General features: G+C 56.2%; 1 protein-coding gene across 11 annotated transcripts in view; it reads left to right on the plus strand.

Moving 5' to 3' along the window:
- CAMTA1 (calmodulin binding transcription activator 1) overlaps positions 1–19469 on the plus strand; it is a 701446-nt gene that overhangs the window by 236299 nt on the left and 445678 nt on the right. For all 11 annotated transcript variants that reach the window (XM_080656710.1, XM_080656721.1, XM_080656725.1 and 8 more), the window contains one exon: positions 18545–18612. In XM_080656710.1, the coding sequence (XP_080512836.1) occupies positions 18545–18612 (68 nt within the window). The remainder of the gene's footprint in view (positions 1–18544; positions 18613–19469) is intronic.

Here is a 19469-nt window from a genome sequence, read left to right on the forward strand (position 1 = left end):
AAACAGACGAGAGAGCGGGGATGGGGACTGGGTCGGATTTGGACACGTGTTTCTCCTGGCCTTGTCGGGGCCACGTCCCTCCTGTTTGCGATCTAGAACAATTGACAAATGGCCTGATAGGAAACAAGAGCAAACAATAGACTCACTCGAAAGATACAGTGAATAGAATTTAATTGAATCTTTTTTTTTTTTTTTTTTTTGGTGCAGACATTGATTTGACCCTGGAAGATGTATGGAGTAAATCATGAGGGGAATTAATATACATTAAAGTGTAGTTTATTATCACGGAACTTTTATTGTGCTCGGAGTTGTGTTTTTAATTATTATTTTAATGACTTTCTGTACTTCCAATTGTGATAAATCTATTTTATTTTTTCGAATAAACGGAGTCTGGTTTTGCAAGGTGAAGTGCAGAGCAGGGCCGTCGACGAGTATTGCGCCTTCATTAATGAGAGCGAACAGGTTACAGGGACTGAAAACGAACCGATCCACACGCTGAAGAAGCCAATCAACGCCCAGCCCTTAAGCACAAATGCTGCAGGTCGTCTGGGTATCGTGCCTACTCTGGGGGCTCCTATTGGGTCACGTGGAGGTTGGCTTTTTAAACCAAGTGAGTGGAGGAAGCGCCAAACGTGGAACTGCCTGGGCCCAGTTGGGACAAAGGGTTTGGGCCCTGGTGTGGTGGACACCCACGCATCCTGGAGGACGGAGGTCGTTGTTGGGTGTCCTGGAGGGAGGGGGCGGGGGCCAGGGCTCTGTCGGCAGAATCAGGGCTCGGGGCTGTGTCTCGAGGGGCGACGATGGAGCTTTGCGTGCAGCCCTTTTACATGGAGATCGGCTCCCTGACCACCCTCTCTCCACCGAACTCGCCCACGCTGTGCTGCGTGACCCGCGGTGCCAGGGGTCCTGGTCGTATGCCCTACGCTTCCCAGTGCAGGCCTCTCATTTCAACATTCGGTCCCACTGGCTGCGAGGGCGTGGCAGCGGCGCCCTCCCGGCTGCAGGATGGCCGGACGCACTGACCCTGCAAGGCTGTCCAGCGGCAGCACGTCGGGAGGCGCAGACGCGGGAGCACGCAGACAGGAGGCGCGTGGGCTCCGCAGACACAGGTCTGGTCGGAAACCTGCCTCAGGATTTGTGAGCCAATGGCCTTGAACAGGCACTTTGGTTTCTATTTTTGTTCACTCAATAAATATGTATTGGGGCTGGGTAAAGCACTGTTGTGGGGGCTGGGGATACAGAGGTGGGGGGGGGAATCTCCATGTTCCAGGGAGGGGGGTGGGAAGAGAGAGGGGCCGCCAGCAACCGTGCAGTGATAGGCATGGTCAGGTGGGAATATGAACAAGCTCGTGCACTGAGGGGGCGCAGGGCGTGCGTGAGGGGATGTTGAGGCTTTAGGCAGCGGTTAGGGAAGCCTATTGGTAGGGGACATGGGGCTGAGATCCCAGGAAGAGAGAAAGCTCAGGGAATTCTGGGAGAAGAGTCCTTTCTAGGCACAGGGAATTGCAAGTGCAAAGCCCGGCAGCAGCATGTGGGGTGTGTGTGTGGGGGGGCAGCCAGGGGTGGTGTGGGCCCAGCAGCATGTGGGGTGTGTGTGTGGCGGGCAGCCAGGGGCGGTGTGGGCCCAGCAGCATGTGGGGTGTGTGTGTGGGGGGCAGCCAGGGCGGTGTGGGCCCAGCAGCATGTGGGGTGTGTGTGGGGGGCAGCCAGGGCGGTGTGGGGCCCAGCAGCATGTGGGGTGTGTGTGGGGGGCAGCCAGGGGCGGTGTGGGCCCAGCAGCATGTGGGGTATGTGTGGGGGGCAGCCAGGGCGGTGTGGGGCCCAGCAGCATGTGGGGTGTGTGTGGGGGGCAGCCAGGGGCGGTGTGGGCCCAGCAGCATGTGGGGTGTGTGTGTGGGGGGGCAGCCAGGGGCGGTGTGGGGCCCAGCAGCATGTGGGGTGTGTGTGTGGGGAGGGGGGGGGCAGCCAGGGGCGGTGTGGGGCCCAGCAGCATGTGGGGTGTGTGGGGGGGGCAGCCAGGGGCGGTGTGGGCCCAGCAGCATGTGGGGTGTGTGTGTGTGGGGGGAAGGGGGGGCAGCCAGGGGCGGTGTGGAGCCCAGCAGCATGTGGTGTGTGTTTTGGCGGGGGGCGGGGGAGGGGGGCAGCCCGGGAGCCCTGTGGCCAGAGCAGAGTGGAGGGAGCAGATCAGAGAGGCCCCGGGGGCCCACATATGCTTAGAATTTGAGGTCAGCTTGGCTTTGAATGTGAGGGAGGTGGGAGCCTCCTGCAAGGCTCGCCCTGGGTGGTGTGAGGGGAGCAGGAGTGAGGGGGGGGCAGGAGGAGGCCGTGCAGTCCTCCAGGTGCCGGCGCTGGGGCCCGGAGGCAAGGGGACAGCAGGGGCGGGGGGAGCCGTGGATTCTGGACACATTTTGAAGGTAGAGGGTGGGACCTCTTCACAAATAGACTAGGAGATGCCTGCGAAGTAGGGGAGACAAGAACGACTCAGGTGTATGGACACCCTTCGAAGGAAGTTTACCCCGAAGGGAGCCTAGGCGTGGAAGGGTACAGTCCCTTAATGTAAAACTTTGCAGTTTGTGATCTTACAAAACAAGACGATGACGAAGCCCACATCACAGACTTGTTGGGACGCTGACAGGAGGTGTTGTTGGAAACTCAGTACCTGGCACGTTGGCCCTTGTGACCGAGGGGTGGCAGGTGACCGAGCTGGTGGGTCGGGTTCTGGGTGGTTTAAGGTCTCTGTTGTGCTGCCTCCTAGGGCTGGAAGTAAATCAGAAGGTTTGGTAAACTTCCCATCCGCAGCAGCTATGAAGTGGCATAGGAAGACCAGAGAGGCAGGGACACATGTCCCAGCGAAGCTGTCGGCGTGTCAGGTGCCCGCGCACATGAAGGTGGCGCACCTCCCCCCCTCCCCCCCCGCCCCCCGCAGCCGCTCCCGCATCCCATCCGATGGCAGCTTGCAGGACAGCACGTCCCAGCCACAAAGCCACTCTGACTGACTTAGAGACTTCGAAGTATAGCTTTTTCTTTTCCGATGATAAAAACACACCAATTGTAGAAAAAAATGGGAAAGTTGAAGAAAATGTATAAAGAGAAATGTATCTGAGGCCTCCCACCCAAATCCCACCATGGTTCACATTTCAGTAGATTTTCTCCCAGTGGTTTCGGAAGTCTTGAATAGCATATTTGAGGTTGCTGTGCTGCTTGTATATCTAAGACAGGGTCCTCAAACTTTTTAAACGGGGCCAGGTCACTGTCCCTCAGACCGCTGGAGGGTCGGACTATAGTTAAAAAAAAAACAACTGTGAACAAATTCCTATGTGCACTGCGGGCCCGTGACGAGTCGGCTGCTAAGCAGGACAGACAGCGGCACCCGGTGGGCCAGATAAATGTCCTCGGTGGGCCGCATGTGGCCCGCGGGCCGTAGTTTGAGGACGCCCAATCTAAGACATATTTGCGACTGAGTGCTGTTACACGGCTTTTCTTCTTGGGTTTTCTCCTCCGTGGAGCTTTTCATGGCTGTGTACCATGGCATCGTTGAGTTTGCCACCTAAACCTACAGCAAAGCGAAATGGTGATACTGGGGAACCCTTGTTCCGAGGTCACTCCCTGGGGGTGCGCGGCGACGGATCCTGAGCTCCAGGCTCTGTTTCAAGTACTTCGCATGAATGAACTCACTGAACCCTCACCACCACCTTCTGACACAGGCACAGTCGTTGTTCCCAGTCTGCAGTTAACCCTTTCCCACTGGGCTCAAGCCCTGCGTTGGAAGTGAGGGCCGGAGGCTGAGGGAATGCACGCGTGTATGTGTGATGTACATGTCTCCGAGGAAGTATCTGAGCAGCAGTTCCAAGAAGCAGTGCTGCCTGCAGTGCATGGTGCCGTCTCCTACTTTAGTCCATTCATTCAGGTCCATGAAAAATGACCACCATCCGCCCTGGATGGATTTCAGGACTCACCAATGGGTCACCAGGGCCTTAGGGAATGGCCACCCAGGGGCACTAAGTTGGTTCAGGACCAAGGACAGCAGCCCTCTTCCTTTCCTGTTGTCAGAGGTTGGGTCCTTATTCCGGCCCCACCATGTGCTGGATCTTAGAGTCTCAGATCAGATCGCTTTGTGAGTCAGTGCTTGGTGCTCCTGAAAAGAAAGCCCAGGTCTTCTCATGGCTGTGTTCCCCATAATGTTGGACCCAGATTCCCCCGAGTTTATGGAGCTCGCCAGGTGAGGGTGGGGACACTGCTTCGCGGCTGCTCCCTGCGGGTGCATGGCTGCAGACCCTGGGACTGACGGTGTGGCCTGCCCTCGCGTTGGAGAGGGAGGGCCCCCTTCATTGCATCTCTGCCATTCGCAGAAAAAAGACCAGCCCCGTCCTCACATTGCCCCGTGAGGACACGGTGAAGAGCAAGCCTCCTTTCCGTTGGAGCTTGACATCTGTGCATCAGCACGTCACAGGGTCCTCAGGAGAGCACGTCACCCTGCGGTCCATGCTGCTCTTCAGGGGACACAATAGGACGTCCGTGGGCTCCTTACCTTTTTTTAAAAGTATTTTTTATTGATTGCAGAGAGGAAGGGAGAGGGAGAGAGAGAAACATCAATGATGAGAGTGAATCATCGATCGGCTGCCTCCTGCACACCCCACACTGGGGATCGATCCCGCAACCTGGGCATGTGCCCTGACCGGGAATCGAACCATAACTTCCTGGTTCATAGGTCGAAGCTCAACCCCTGAGCCACGCTGGCCAGGCAGCTCCTTACCTTTGACCTTACTGCTGGACGTTACCAGGAAGTAAGAGGAGAGCAGATCTCTTTGTTGCTTTTGCAGCACTCTGAGATTCTGAGGACAGGGCCCACGAGGTCAAAGGGAAGATGGACGTAGACTTATCCATAGTCAGTTTTTGGAAGCATCACCCGTTTGCACTTTAATTGAGGCCTCAGAGGGACCGAGGCTTGTGTCTTTGGGAGCAGGGTGGGTTGGTGCTGTCTGCGGCCGGAGCCCCGTCCTGTTCTGATTTCCCAGGGGGAGGGAGAGGCGGTCCTGTCAAAGCAACCAGCAGTGGCCCTAGAAGGCGCATGTCAGCCAGGAAGCTGTGCTCATGCGTATGCTGAGGTCTTCTGAGAGCAAACCCCACCGCTTTCCAAAGCAGGGGGAACAATTGCCTCTGGAAAATGCAGAATTCTCCTCCTGTTCGCTCTTCAATTGCACACGCTCCAAGCCAGGGCGCTCGCTCGCCAAGTGGGGCTCGTGATCACAGGTGTTTGCATGCGAGGATGGCGACTGAGCTGAAGGTCCCTGGTGGAGGCGGGCTATGGAACCCGAACACCTTTCATCCATTAAGGGCCACCAGCGGCCTGTAATCAAGTCACACTCTGTTAGTTACACAATTAATTTGTTTGTTTGAAGTGTGAATTAAGGATTTGAGCCTCTGCTAATTAATCTTACTTGCTCCCGACTTTCGCTGGAATCCCTGTGTTTTCCGGAGTCAGGCAGTCCTAGAATGTAAGGAAAGCGACTCGTGGACTCTGCTTTCTTCCTTCGTGAAATCGGCGTCTGTTCCGCGTCCGCACAGATGGGACAAAGTGGCTCTGAGCCGTCCTTCCCCACCGCCCCGTTCCTTCCTTCCATCCACGGCTCTGTGACTCTGGGGAGGTGCCCTCCTTGCTGCAGCTCCACGTGCTGCACCCCATCTATGGGAGCAGAGGAGGCTCTCCTTCGCAGCCCCTGTGACTCCTGGGTTGTGACTCTCCTCCAGAATGAGTAGCTGTTGTAGATAATGGGATTCCGTTATGGGGCCTTAGGGCTGGGCTGGAGTGTCGGCCGGGAGGGAAGATAGGAGGTTTTGATCAGTGGTTTCTGCGTGTATCTTGGATGTGTTAATTTTAAGATTTCTGGCTTCTGTTTTTTATTCGTTTTACTGGATTGGGAGTGGGGTGGGGTTAGGCTGAGTGTTGGGGTTTGTTCTGCAAGGAGTCATTAGCTGTTCAGAGCTGGGTGGCAGGAAGGCTGGAACAGGGCCAGATGCACGCCCAGCACCGTCTCCAGAGGCACCAGGGCCACGTCTGCTCCTTCCAGAGCCTCTCTGACCTTCTAGATCCTTCTCTGACCTCTGTGATGATGAAGATCCACTTCCGAAGTGCTCTCCTGCTTAATATGCTAGAGCAGAGGTGGAGATGGTTAGCATGTGGGTGGGGTTATGTACTGGGAGGAAGAGAGCACACACGTCCACACACACACACACTCACACACACACACACACACACACACACACCCCTACACACACCCGCTGCTATAATTTCCTGATTTATTTCACCAGGAATTTAGGATTTCTCTACAGGGAGGAGGCTACACAAAGATCATGCGATGCAGGATATTTTTGCATCGCTGTCCCCTGTCCCTTGTTCTTAATGGGAGTTGGCAGCGTGGAGCTGTCAGTGACACTTTCTGTGCAGATAAAATCCTGCCAAGGTTGAAAAGGAAGCCAAGTTCTTGCAACACTGCTTCTGCTTTGTATTCAGTTTATAGCGCTCTCCTGCAAGGACTCACAACAGAAACCCGGGCGTGTTTGGGCTCCTCTGAGTCTTGAGCTGCATGTGTCAGATCACAGGTCTACATCTTTATCCGGCCAGGGTGGCGATGAAGGAAGGGCAGGTGGGGTTCAAGCACGGCCAGTGTTCAGTTGTCCCCGACACTCTCTCCTCCCACTCAGCTTTGAGGAAGCCTGCCCCCCCCCCCCCCCCGTAGGCTCCATGGCAGCCTCTCTCTGGGCCGCAGTGGCACCCGCAGAGGTGTAACCCTGGTGCCTCGGGCTGGCTCTGTCCTCTTCCAAAGATTGCTGACCTGCCTCTCACAGAACAAGATGGAAATCTAAAAATTCCTGGCGCGACTTCTGCTGCTCTTTGTGAGGGAGTAACTGGAACCAGACTTGTCCTCATGCCATCAATAATGATAAAACTGGACAAGATATGAGAGCAAAATCGTTTCAGATGCTACGCAGCAGTCCAGGCAGGACTGTGGTTCCCAAGAGGAGACTGGGGGTCCCGCGGTCACTCTGTATTTCTGCTGGGAGGCATTTCAAAATGGCGGTTTCAGGGAAGGTCCCCATGCAGCGTGCCCTCATCTTGCTGAACTGGGGAGACACACATCGGAGTCTGGGGAGGATGGGAAGGCCAGAATTCCGGAGGCCGAAGATCAGAGGGGAGAGGGCCTTGCGGATAAAGTGCTCCAGGAATCTGCCTGGGTCCCCTGGAAAGTTCTGCTGGATGCTAAGCTGCTGACGTGTGAGGTGACAGTCCACAAGGTGGGCTAAAAGCCTCTAAGGGCTGTGAGGTGAGCAGTTCCCAGCGCTCACTCAGGACTGGCAGGTGCTCAGACTCAGACTGGCCAGATGGCAGAGTCCTCCTCAAATGAATGGGACATTCAGTACAGAAAGAAAAGGAATACCAGTGGGGCTAGAACATTTCCAGAGGAAGAGGTGCTGCAGACTCACCTTACGAAGATTAGAAGTAAGTCTTGAGGGCATCAGGTTGATGCACAGGTAACTCAAGTGCCTGCCAGGGCAAAGCCTGACACTCTTTATTTAAAGATGTCATGGCTGCCAGGGTTCCAACTTTGATGAAAATTATAAACCCAATGATTCAAGAGGCTCAACGCACCCCAAGCAAGATAAACACAAAGAACACCACAGCAAGGCACCCCATAATCCAACTGCTTCAAATGTGTGATACAGAGAAAGTCTTAAAGTCAATGGGGGTGGGGAAGGGGTGGGGCAGGGAAGAAGGGGCACATTACAAGGGACAAAGAAAAGAACTATTGCAGATTTATCGTTGACACCATGCAAACCAGGCCCTAGCTGGTGTGGCTCAGTGGATAGAGCCTTGGCCTGTGGACTGAAGTGTCCTGAATTTGACTCTGGTCAAGGGCACATGCCTGGGTTGTGGGCTCGATCCCCAGGAGAGGGCGTGCAAGAGGCAGCCAATCAATGATTCTCTCTCATCATTGATGTTTCTATCTCTCTCTCCCTCTCCCTCTCCCTCTCTCTCTGAAATAAATAAATTATATATATATATATATATGTACTGGAGGCCCAGTGCATGAAATTTTGTGCACGGGTAGGGTCCCTAGGCCTGGCCGCTGATCAGGGCTGATCGGGCCTTTCGGCTGTTGGCTGGGGCCTTCCTTCATTTTTCACCACCCCCTGGTGGTCAATGCACGTCATAGCGAGTGATCGAACTTCTGGTCTCCTGGTCAAACTCCCGAGGGGACACTTTGCATATTAGCCTTTTATATATATAGATATGAAACCATGCAAGCCAGGAGACAATGGAACACAATCTCTTAAATTCTGAGGGGAGTAGGGGTAGGTAGGGGAAACCTGTCAGCCAGAATTCTATATGCAGTGCAGTGACCTTAAAAAATTAAAGTGAAGTAAAGAAGTTTTCTAATAATCATACAGCCACACAAACCAGCACATGCACACACATCAGAGAATTCATTGCTTGGAGACCTGCATTACAGGAAATGTTAAAGGCAGTTTCATGTAGAGAGGAATGACATGAGATGAAAACCCAGAGCTATACAAAACAAAGGGGAGGGCTGAAAATGGCGTATATGTAGTTAAATGTATTTTCCCTCGTTTTAAATTTGTTTAAAGGTAATTAATTGCTTACATCACTGTATTGGGGTCTGGAACATATTTAGAATAGATGACAGCAAGCAGTACCAGGAATGAGGGAAGGGGCAAAGTGGAATCACTCTTTGAGCCCTAAAAATATCTACAAAGTAGTTTAATATTTGAAGGAAGATTCCATTAGATTAATGAGCATAATGCAAATCCTAGAGCAATCTCAATAAAACAGAGGCAAACCTAACCGTGGAGTTAAACTGAAATACTAAAGAAAAACCAGTCCAATAGGAGGCAAGAAAAAGAGGAAAAGGAAACAAAGAACAAAATGGAAGAAATAGAAAACAAATAGCACGATGGTTAATTTAAACTTGACCACGTCAATAATCACACTAAATATAAACAGTCTAAACATCCCAAGTAAAATGCAGGGAACTTGGAGTAGACAAACGTTTCTTCAATTGGGCAGGAGAAAATGGTAAATTGGACTTAAGCCAATTTTAAAACGTTTGCTCTTTGAAATATGACTTGAAGAAAATAAAACAGTAAGCCAGAGACTGGAAGAAAATTTTCATAATGCATAAACCTGATAGAGGGCTCCTACCCAAAATACAAAAAGAACTGTTACAATTCAACAGCAGAACAAACAGCCTAATTAAAAATTAGGCAACAACGAAGAGAGACTTCACAAAAGAAGACATATAGCGATGAGTACACACGTGAAAAATGTTAAATATCGTCATGAGGGAAAAGCAATGGAAACTTCAGTGAGATAACTGCACACCCACAGAAATGGCTAAAACTGAAAAGACCATCAGTGCCAAGTGTTGGCAAAGATGTGGAGCAACTTTACTTCACGTACATTCCAGGCGGAACTCTAAAACGGTGCCGCCACTTTGGGAAACAGTTTGGCAGCTTCCTATGTAGTCAAACCTGTATTACCACATGGCCAAGAAGTTCCGTGTCTGTGTTTTCACCAAAGAAAAATGAAAACGTGTGTCCACACAAAGACTTGTAAATGAGCGTTAGTTTATTCATGACAGTCCCCAACTGGGGACCGCGCACATGTTCCTCAGCATTGGCGTGGGTAAACGAGCTGTGACGCATCCACCCCGTGGAATTCCTCTCTGCAGTGAAAGGAACGGCTACTGCTGGTACACACGACCGCATGGGTCCATCTCAGCCGTGGGCAAACTACGGCCCGCGGGCCGGATCCGGCCCGTTCGGCTGTTCTATCCGGCCCACGGAGTTCTCTTGCTCTCCCCTCCGCTCCTTTACTTTTCATTTATATTAGTTCACACAAACACTCCATCCATGCTTTTGTTCCGGCCCTCCGGTCCAGTTTAAGAACCCATTGTGGCCCTCGAGTCAAAAAGTTTGCCCACCCCTGGTCCATCTCAACAACGTTATTTTGAGTGAAAGAAGCCAGACCCCAAAGGAGTGCGTCCTGTGGGATTTCCTGTGTATGGAATTCTAGAACAGGAAGACTCATCGCAGGGACAGGAAGCAGACCCGTGTTTGCTGGGGGGCCGGCTGACGAGGTGTGAGGACCTTCTCACCGGGCCGGGACTGTCTTCTGTCTTGAACGTGGTGATGGATACACGGGGATCTGTTTGTTCATGTTCATTGAACTGCACACCTAGGAAGAGTTGCATTTTATTGTATGTAAATTATACCTCTGTGGAGCTGATCACCAGCGTCGTAACCCAGTGACCCCCTGTGTGCACACCACCTGGTGGGGTACAGGGGTGCCGCCCCATATCTCAGGCAGGAAAGGGCAGTGACTCGCTCATATCACGCAGCCGAAGGGAGGTGGAGGCACTTCTTTCTATTCTACAAGAAGCGCTTTGTATCTCCCCAAAGGTAAGGTCATTTCTCCTCACAAAGGAAAGCGTAGGACACACATTGTTTCCATGCCTTCCAGGCTGGCGTGTGGCCGGCGTCCAGGAGCCGTCCTGGGAGCCGGATAGCTAGCTCCCTCGATGCCCGTCTTCCCACCCTCTGCCTCCTAGTCTGTGCTCAAGGGTGACCAGCCATGCGGGGCAGGTGTCCTCGGGCTGTGGGCGGTTCTGCGCCAGCCGGGTCCAGGCAGGTCACAGAAACCACACGGGACAGAGAAAACTTAGCGTGAGGAATTGCTGACTATAAAAGGTGGTTGACTCTAGTTGGAATATTTGTCTCGGAGGGGGAGACCCGCCAGCTTTCTGCGAGGCGGGCGGGGCGGGGGTGCCCGGAGAGAGCAGGTGAGAGGCGCCACCGGAGCCGGGTATGGAAATGGCTACGTATTCATTGCAATCAAGGCCAGTTATTTCTCCCCCCATTGCTTCTCAGAGAGAGTGGAAGGAAGAGGGGGCGGAGAGGGAGGGAGAGAGAAGGTCCTCACATCTCTGTGAGAGACACATCGACTGGTCGCCTCCCCCATGTACGAGTGAACCTGCAACCCGGGCATGCACCCTTGATGGGGAACCAACCCGCCACCCTTCGGTGCACAGTGTGGTGCTCCAACCGCTGAGCCACTGGCCAGGCGAGGCCCGTTATTTTAGTGAAGTGCCTGAGTGATGGGCTCTGGGAAAATTTGCCTCCCCTGTAAACATGGGCTAGGGGTCATTAATAGGACGTTCACGCGTCCTTAAGGAAGCACACAGCTGGAGGGCTGGCCTCTGACATGCCCCAGGACACTAAGTGTGCGGCTTCCAACCAGAGTCCTGGGAGGAGCTGTTTCCTTCCCATCGGGAGAAACGGGGCTGCATGTGGCGGCTGGGCAGCTGCCGGGCCAGCTGTTCCAAGAGGCCCCCTCCCCCCAGCCCTGGTTTCTTACAGGTAAAACCCTGCGCAGAACTCGCATAAAACACACACGTTACACAATTATCTCTTGGTTGAAAGACCCAGGTTTGGAAGCAAAACATCTGAGATCACGTAGACCACAGATAGTTTTATTCCTTGGACTCGGGAATAAAAAACAAAACCTTCTCCCTGTCGTGCGTTGTTGTTTTGTCTCTTTAATTTGTCCCGATGAGGGCTCCGGGCCCTGGAGACTGACTCCTGTCTCCCGACATTGGACCCACATCTGGAAGACAGGCCAGGGCGGCGGCGGGGGTGGAGGGGGTACTGACTGGAGGTGATGGAAGGGAAGGGGCTCCTGACCTTTCTCTGAGGGCAGCTTCAGGGGAAATGGGGGGGGGGCAGTTCTCTGGGCTGGGGTGTTGCCATGGGTGGCCCCTCCTGGAGAGGGAATGGGCGTGACCGCGAGCCTGGGCCGAGGGACGGAGGGGTTCAGACCTCTGAGGAGCCCACACCCTCTCACAGACAAACGCGGGCTCCCAGCAGCAGGGGCAGGGCCGGCTCCGTGCTGGACACGTGCCAGTGGGACTCCGCAGGGCGGGCTGCAGCAGGCAGGTCGATTTTGTGGGTTTCCGTGACATTTGCACCGAGGGCCGCCCTGCCCACGGCGGCTGCCGCACGTGTCTGCCAAGCACTGCAAATCCGGCTGCTGCCACCCAGCCTTGGACAGTGTTGTCTGAAAAGGCTCCTGACTCCTCGGTAGTGAAGTCATGTTTTGGGATACATGGGTTAAAACAGAAAGTGCATTAGTAATAAGATATACTCTGAATATTAATTTCTCCTGCCGTTTACCTTTTTTTGGGGGAAAAAGTAGCTTCTCGCGATGTCAAAGTCATCTCTGGGGTTGGCATCTGTGGCTTGTGTGTGTGCCCACTGGCCAGCGCTGCCCCCTGAACGGGAGGGCTGAGCCGGGCACCCGTGTCCAGCCTCACACGCACCAGCCTCACATGCACCAACCTCAGCGACTGCGTTTATCCCGCGCCGCCCCCACCCTCCCCGGGGCCGGCCAGCGTGGCCTCACAGACAGCTCTTCCTGTCTGCAGCCTTATTTTATTTTATTATTTTTTTCAAAAATATATTTTTATTCATTTCAGAGAGGGAGGGAGAGAGAGAGAAACATCCATGATGAGAGAGAGTTATTGATCGGCTGCCTCCTGCACGCCCCACACTGGGGATCGAACACACAACCCGGGCCTGTGCCCTGACCGGGAATCGAACCCAGACCTCCTGGTTCAAAGGTCAATGCTCAACCAACGAGCCACGCCAGCCAGGCTGTCGGCAGCCTGTAGAAGAGAACGCCCCTGTCACTCACCGTGCGTCCCGGCCCTCCAAAGGCGTCCGTGCTCGTCACCCCCTGAGCAGAGCTGAGTGGCCTAGGCGAGGTGGGAGCAGGCTCAGCCTCCTGGACACCAGACACCGGGAGGGAGGACGCCATGCCCATGAACGCCAGTGACACCGCACTTTGCCGGGAGTCTGGAGAGGTGCTGCCACTGTGAGAAGATTCTGGAAACGGGGGCTCACGGCGGAGTGAGACACCAGGGAGACTCCCTGGAGGAGATGGGCTGTGAACAGGGCCGGGAGGTTACGGGGCAGAATCGGTGCAAGGGGGCCGAGGTGGGGAGGGCCAGGGGAGCCAGGCTGGTACAACGATGCCTTCTCACCTGCGGGTCCCCAGGGCAGCCTCCGCGGGACCCCTGAGCCTCGCCTGCTGCAGCTGGCTCACTCCTTCCGAGCGCACCTCCCGGGGCAGACAGCCCCCCTCCCGCCCCCGTGAGCCATGGGCATGCCTTTGGAAGGCCGGATGCACAGGATGCCCCGTGTGACCAGGCGCAGGTGCCGAGTGCAGAGCTGTGCCGCTGTGGTCCTGCCCTCTGCCCTTGCAGGGGAGGGCCGCCCGCTGCCCTGGTGCCAGCAGATGGAAGGGGCGGGGGCCTCGACGGCTCCAGTTTGTCCCCTGCCACCGCAGACATCGTAGCTCGGCGGCAGTTTTTCTAGTTGAGCATCCAAAGGACAAACTAACCATTTAAAATCTGCAAGCTGGACAGCCTTTGCTTTGGAGCCTGCGGCGAATTCCTTCATCCTGACAGTCCGGCCATTCTTCTCACTGACGCGGGGTTTGGGATCCAGGACGAGGGTGATGCTGAGGGCGCCGGGCACTGGGCCAGGCCTGCAGGCTCGGGGTCCACCTCTGTGGGCAGGGAGCGCTGGCATGATCTCCATGCCAGAGCCCACCTCGCTACATGGGATGGCCACGCTTCCTTCTTTATTGTGATAAAATACAGCATAAAATTTGCCACGGGCAGCATTTAGAACATTCACAGTGTTGTGTGACCTTCACCACTATCTAGTGCCAGACATTTCCGTTCCCCCAAAGGAAACCATGTCCCCATTAGCTGTCACTCCCACCCCCTCTTTCTCAGTCCCTGGCGACCGCTCATCTTGGTCTCCACGCATTCGCCTCCTCTGGGTGTCCCGTAGAAATGGAATCGGGAATGTGTCTGGCTTCTTCCTCTCAGTATGTTTTCAAGTTCACCCGTGTGGCATGTGCGGCAACTTTGTTTCTTCTGAGGGATGATCACTGCTCTGTTCTCTGCACCCGCCGTCCTCTGGGTGTCCATCCGTGTGCTGGCCGACACGGCGGCCCGCACGCTTGGCTGCGGAGAACAGAGCTGCTCCGAGCAGTCACATGCACCCTGTTGTTTGAGCCCCTGGTTTCGCTTCTTTGGGGTGCGCTCTCTTCTTGTGGAGCATTCTGCGAATTTCCTGGGCCGGCCTTGAGCTTGAGAGGCAACAGGTGGGAACGTCATGCCCACCGTGGGGTCCAGGCCCCTTGGTCAGCCAGACACGTCCCTCCTGCTCTCCGGGCCTCAGTTTCCCGCTCTGTAGAAAGGAGGTAGACCAGGTCTGTCTCCTCGCCGTCTGCGGAGCCCGGCGGCGGGGGGAGCTTTGGGGTGAAGGAGGCCAGTCAGGCGGGCTGAGGTCCTGTCACAGCTCCTTCCCTCTTCCCCAGAGCACCCCTCTGTGCCTGTTGTTTGGTCTGCCTCAGGCATGCCTGTCCCCGAAGGAGATGAATCATACCGGGAGGAGGAGCACTCGGGAAGGAATCAGCTTGACCCTGCGGGAAGGAGACACTCCGGCCCGTGGAGGCCCAGCCTGGCTCCTCCTGGTCCCTGAAGGCAGGAGGGGGGCAGTGACGTGGCTCTGGGCCATGGGGAGCTGGAGGCTGTCAGACTGTTTGGGGGAGGCATGGCCCTCCACATGGGGCGTTCATTTCTCCGCCCGAGCACGTCGTGGCTGTCCTTGAAGACATTCAGAGCAGCAGTGGGGAGCGTGGGCTCTGGAACCATTCTGCCTGGGTCTGCGTTCTGGTTCTGCAGAGACGAGCCGTGTGACCTTGGGCAGACCACGTAACTGCTCTGCGCCTCAGTTTCCCTGCCTGTAAAGTGGGCATGTTCCTCCTTCATCGTTTTTTCTGAGGATTAAGTGAGGAGACCCCCCACAGGCTCCTAGAGCAGTAACTGGCCTTAGACATCACTCTGCCGGTGTTAGCCATCACCATGGTAACGATGACACAGACATTGAAGGCCCTCGTCCCCCAAATCATCCCCCTTCCCAGCCCGGGGACTTGTCTTACTGGGAATGTTGACGGTTCTTCCTTTGCTCTGCATGACTTAACCTCTGCCGGGGGTCCTCAAACTACGGCCCGCGGGCCACATGCAGCCCGCCGAGGACATTTATCTGGCCCGCCGGGTGCCACTGCCTGTCCTGCTTAGCAGCCGACTCGTTCTGGGCCCGCAGTGCGCATAGGAATTTGTTCGTAGTTTTTTTTTAAACTATAGTCCAGCCCTCCAACGGTCTGAGGGACAGTGAACTGGCCCCCTGTTTAAAAAGTTTTAGGACCCCTAAGCATTCCGTGTGGCTCTTTGGCGTGTGTGTGTCTGTCTCCCCACCAGTTCCCAGGCTTTGGGGAGGCGGGTCCAGCCCGTGGACTGCCCACCGACGGGGAGGTGGGCCGAGACCGGATAAGGGAAGTGGGCCGGGCAGGCTGGAAGTGTGGGCCTGGGAGTGCCCAGGTGACTTGGACTCGCCCAGCAGTAGCGAGGTGATGTGCCCCGGAGGCCGAGGTAGCCTCAGGGCCTGGCCAACCTGAGCAGGACGGGGTGGAGCCTGCCCGGGCCCTTGGTTTCCTTTGCTCAGAGAGGCTGCTGGGCAGCGGGGCGGGTGGTACTAGGGGACTCGGTGTGGGGGTGTCACTGTTGTCTGGGGGAGGAGGGGTGCTCTGAGGTAGTTCCTCAGCTGGTGTGACTTCCCGGGCCTCGGCCTCTTGCACAGCCGCTCAGCGGACCCCTGATGACCCGCTGGGTTTGGCCACACAGCTGGCCAGACAGTGGATCCTGCCGCAGCGCTCCCTGTGAGCCATCCAATGTCTCTCCCCTACTCGCCGTGAGCTCTGTCAGGGCAGACTTCCTGTGGTCTTGTCCACTGATGGCACACAGTAGGTGCTCAACAGCTAATCTTGAATCAGTAAGTGGTCCGAGAGCTTTTTTTTCTCTCTTTTTAAAAAAAATATTTTTATTGATTTCAGAGAGGAAGGGAGAGGGAGAGAGAGAGAAACATCAATGTTGAGAGAGAATCATTGATTGGCTGCCTCGTGCACGCCCCACACTGGGGATAGAGCCCACAACCCGGGCCTGTGCCCTGACTGGGAATTGAACCCTGACCTCCTGGTTCATAGGTCAATGCTCAACCACTGAGCCCCGCTGCAGGTGGAGCTTTTCTCTTTGGAGGGCAGTTGCTTGGTGGCGGGGTGGGGGCGGGTTCTGCCAGGTTGGCGTGAGGGCTGACTGAGGGATGTTCACGAAGGACTTCTTTGGGCATCTGGGTCGTCGGGAGGGACACCGATAAACCTAGAGGTGGCTGGGACGCAGTGTGTCCCCATCCTTCTGGGCCAGGGGATCACAGTTCCCAGCATGGTCCCGGGCAAGGGCAGGGATCCGAGGGGTTCCTGTTGGCACAGACCAAGCCTCTGCACCCCAAGCTCCCTAAAGTGCAGGTGGTGGGCCGGCACACACGGGGCTCAGTTACATAAACGCCTTCTGACTTCAACCACTGTTCGCTGTCGGTGCTCTGTGAAAAGCAGCGGGCGCCTGTAGATGACGGAAGGATTGACGCTAGGTAACTCCGAGCAGTCACTGTGATAGAGCACTCATTGTGGGCACGGGGTGCAGGGGCAGAGGGGTATAGGGGGTGCCAGGTGGGGATTGACGAAGGCAAGCCAGCCGTGCTGGCGACCTCTGAGGGGCCACATAGTACCTGCTCCCCCATCAGGGCCTGAGGACCGGCTCACACCGCGGAGACCCGGTAGTGAGGGTCACGGTAGCCGTGGTCGCGGGCGTGGCTGTGTATTAAGTGTGTTAAGAACCATCGCTCCTGACGACTGCCCCGTGGGTGCATGATCTCAGGTGCAGACGGGCTGAGTCACAGGCTCCAGACCTGCCAGCTGAACGCGGTCCGGCCGCAGCCCCAGCAGGTCTGTTTGCTCTCGGAGCTCATGTCCTTCACGGCACGGCCTGCCACCTCCCCCAGTGACCGAGTTAGCCAAGTCACCGCCAGGGTGTACCCGGCAGTGGCTGCATTTGGCTGCATCTAAGCGCTGGCTTCAGCCATCTTCAGTAATAAACGTTCACAGACACAACATATTTGCTCAGGGAGGTGAGAGCATTCCTGGTCACTCAGCGCCAGCTGCAGTCAGGGGTGGAAATCTACTCAATGCGCAGCCGCCTTTGCCATAGGCCCTGCTCCCCTCCTGCACCGAGCGGCCCCCTCATGGCAGAGGCTGGCTTCCAGATTCCGTGACCCCATCTCTGCTGGGGCCTGCGGCCTGCGCACTGCGTGGGACGGCTGCTTTCTCCTGTAACCTGCTCTGCCTGCCTGGCTTTGGTGACAGTCCCTTCTTTGTCCCCAAAGCCAAGTTTAGGGTCTCAGGTCACAGGTGTGCTGCACGTGTCCCAGCCCAGTGTGGGGTGACTGCTGAGGAAGGTTGCGCTCCTGGGGGAGGGCTGTGCCCCCGGGGGAGGCCTGCCCCAGGCCGGAGCCCGCCAGGCCCCCTGGCCGCGGAGGAGTTAGACGGGGGCCTCCGCCACATGGTTCTGACAGGCCAGGGCAGCAGCTCCGCGTGCCGCCATCACCAAGATCAAGGCGAACGAGGCCGGTGCAGCCTTAGTTTAAGCGCAGTCCCTGCCAGGCCCCGTCCGCGGGGCTGTGTGGAGCTGGGAGTGATGGGCCGTGTCATGCTCTGAGCTGGGCGGTGGCTTATGTGGATGTGACCCCCTAGCTTTTTATGGAAATTATTAATAAATCAGTGATTCCATCTGCAGGGAGGTTGTTGTGTTTATAAATATTTAATTTACCTCCAGGTGCCCACATTTCCTCCATCTTTGCCTCAACTCTGCTGACATGGCTCAGCTCAATGGATTAAGTTATCAGAGTGGGAATGGTCCTCTCTCCCTCGCTTTCCTTCTCTCTCTCTCCCCCCTCCCCCTCTCCCTCTCCATCTCCCCCTCTCCTTCTCTCCCTCTCACTCCCCCTGCCCGCCCCCCCCACCCCGTCTCCCTGGAAGGTGAATTTGTAGTATCTGTGTGATCTCCGTGTGATGGGCTCAGGGGTTGGGATCGAGCTGGGAGAGCCAGCATCTCTGTGACCCATGAAAGGCCAGTCCGGCTTCGGAAGAAGACAGACGGAACTCTCCGAGGGCAACCTCGCGAGTGGAGACCTGTTGTGGGCACGCGTTTTCCTTTTTCAAATGGACGGCATTTAGAATCAGCAGTGGTGTCTGCCGTTCCCACCCACTGAGAAATACCTTGGTCCCTGCCACCCATTCATCTTTGAAAGCCGGTGCTTAGATGGCTGCTGTGCGGCAGGGTGAACGGAAAGGGCTTTAAACAAATACAGCGGACGCAGCCCACGTGGGGGTTTCCCTGGGGCGTGGGTCCAGCCCCGCAGAAGGGGCAGCTGCGGGACCGGCAGAACGTCACCTCTCAGCATCCAGTGGCACCGTGGTTATTGTCTCTCTATTCTTCTGTTTCAGGAAATCGCAGCTTATTTAATAACGTTTGAGAAGCACGAAGAATGGCTCACCACATCCCCTAAGACAAGGTAATGCCCAGATCTCGCAGCTCTTCCGATTCGCACGTAACTGGGTTGATGTTCCTGGGTTGCCTGATTGGGCCGGCCAGGTCCCGGCCGAGTGGAAATGCCACGTTGTGTGGTGGCTCGTGGCACCGAGGGTGCGCTGATCGGCCCAGGACATGGGCGCGAGGGCAGGGCTGGTCCCGGCCGAGTGGAAATGCCACATTGCGTGTGATGGCTCGTGGCACCGAGGGCACGCTGATCGGCCCAGGACGTGGGCGCGAGGGCAGGGGTGTCCCGCGGCTGCCTGCAGGCGGGGTGGTGCTCTCTCCCTGGCTCTCACCGCCCCCCTGCCTGCTGGGCGCCTGCGAGCCTCAGCCCCCAGGAGCCTCGGGGCATTTATTTTGGGAACTGCCCACCTGCCACCGTGTTGTCTAGAGACTCACTTTTTAAAAGGGAACCCCCCCCACCCCCCGAACGGCCCACATCCATCTCAGAGAGGCTTACAAACGGGAAGTCGGGTTATTCTTGGTGGCGGTCAGAAGGCCTCCCAGGCCAGAAGCAGTGTCTACGTTTGCGGTTTATGACGCGGTACATGTCCTTGAACCTGCAACTGCCACAGACACCGAGCTTCTCCCGCTGCCCGCGGGGGAGGAGAGGGCTGGGCGGATACGGGTGCCTGCACTCTGCCCGGCAGGGGGTGGGTGTGTGACCGCGGTGACGGGATGCAGGCTCACTTGACAGGCAGCCTCCGCCCTCCTCCCCAGCTCTCGTGGCCGTTCCCCATTGCCACAGCTCTCCCGTGGGCTGTGACGGGCAGGTGTTTGGGGGTGGAGAGCGGGCTTACGTGGGTGCGGGGCTGAGGGCTGCATGTAGGAGGCGGG

Source organism: Plecotus auritus, assembly GCF_963455305.1.
Source record: "Plecotus auritus genome assembly, chromosome: 2".
NCBI lineage: Eukaryota > Metazoa > Chordata > Mammalia > Chiroptera > Vespertilionidae > Plecotus > Plecotus auritus.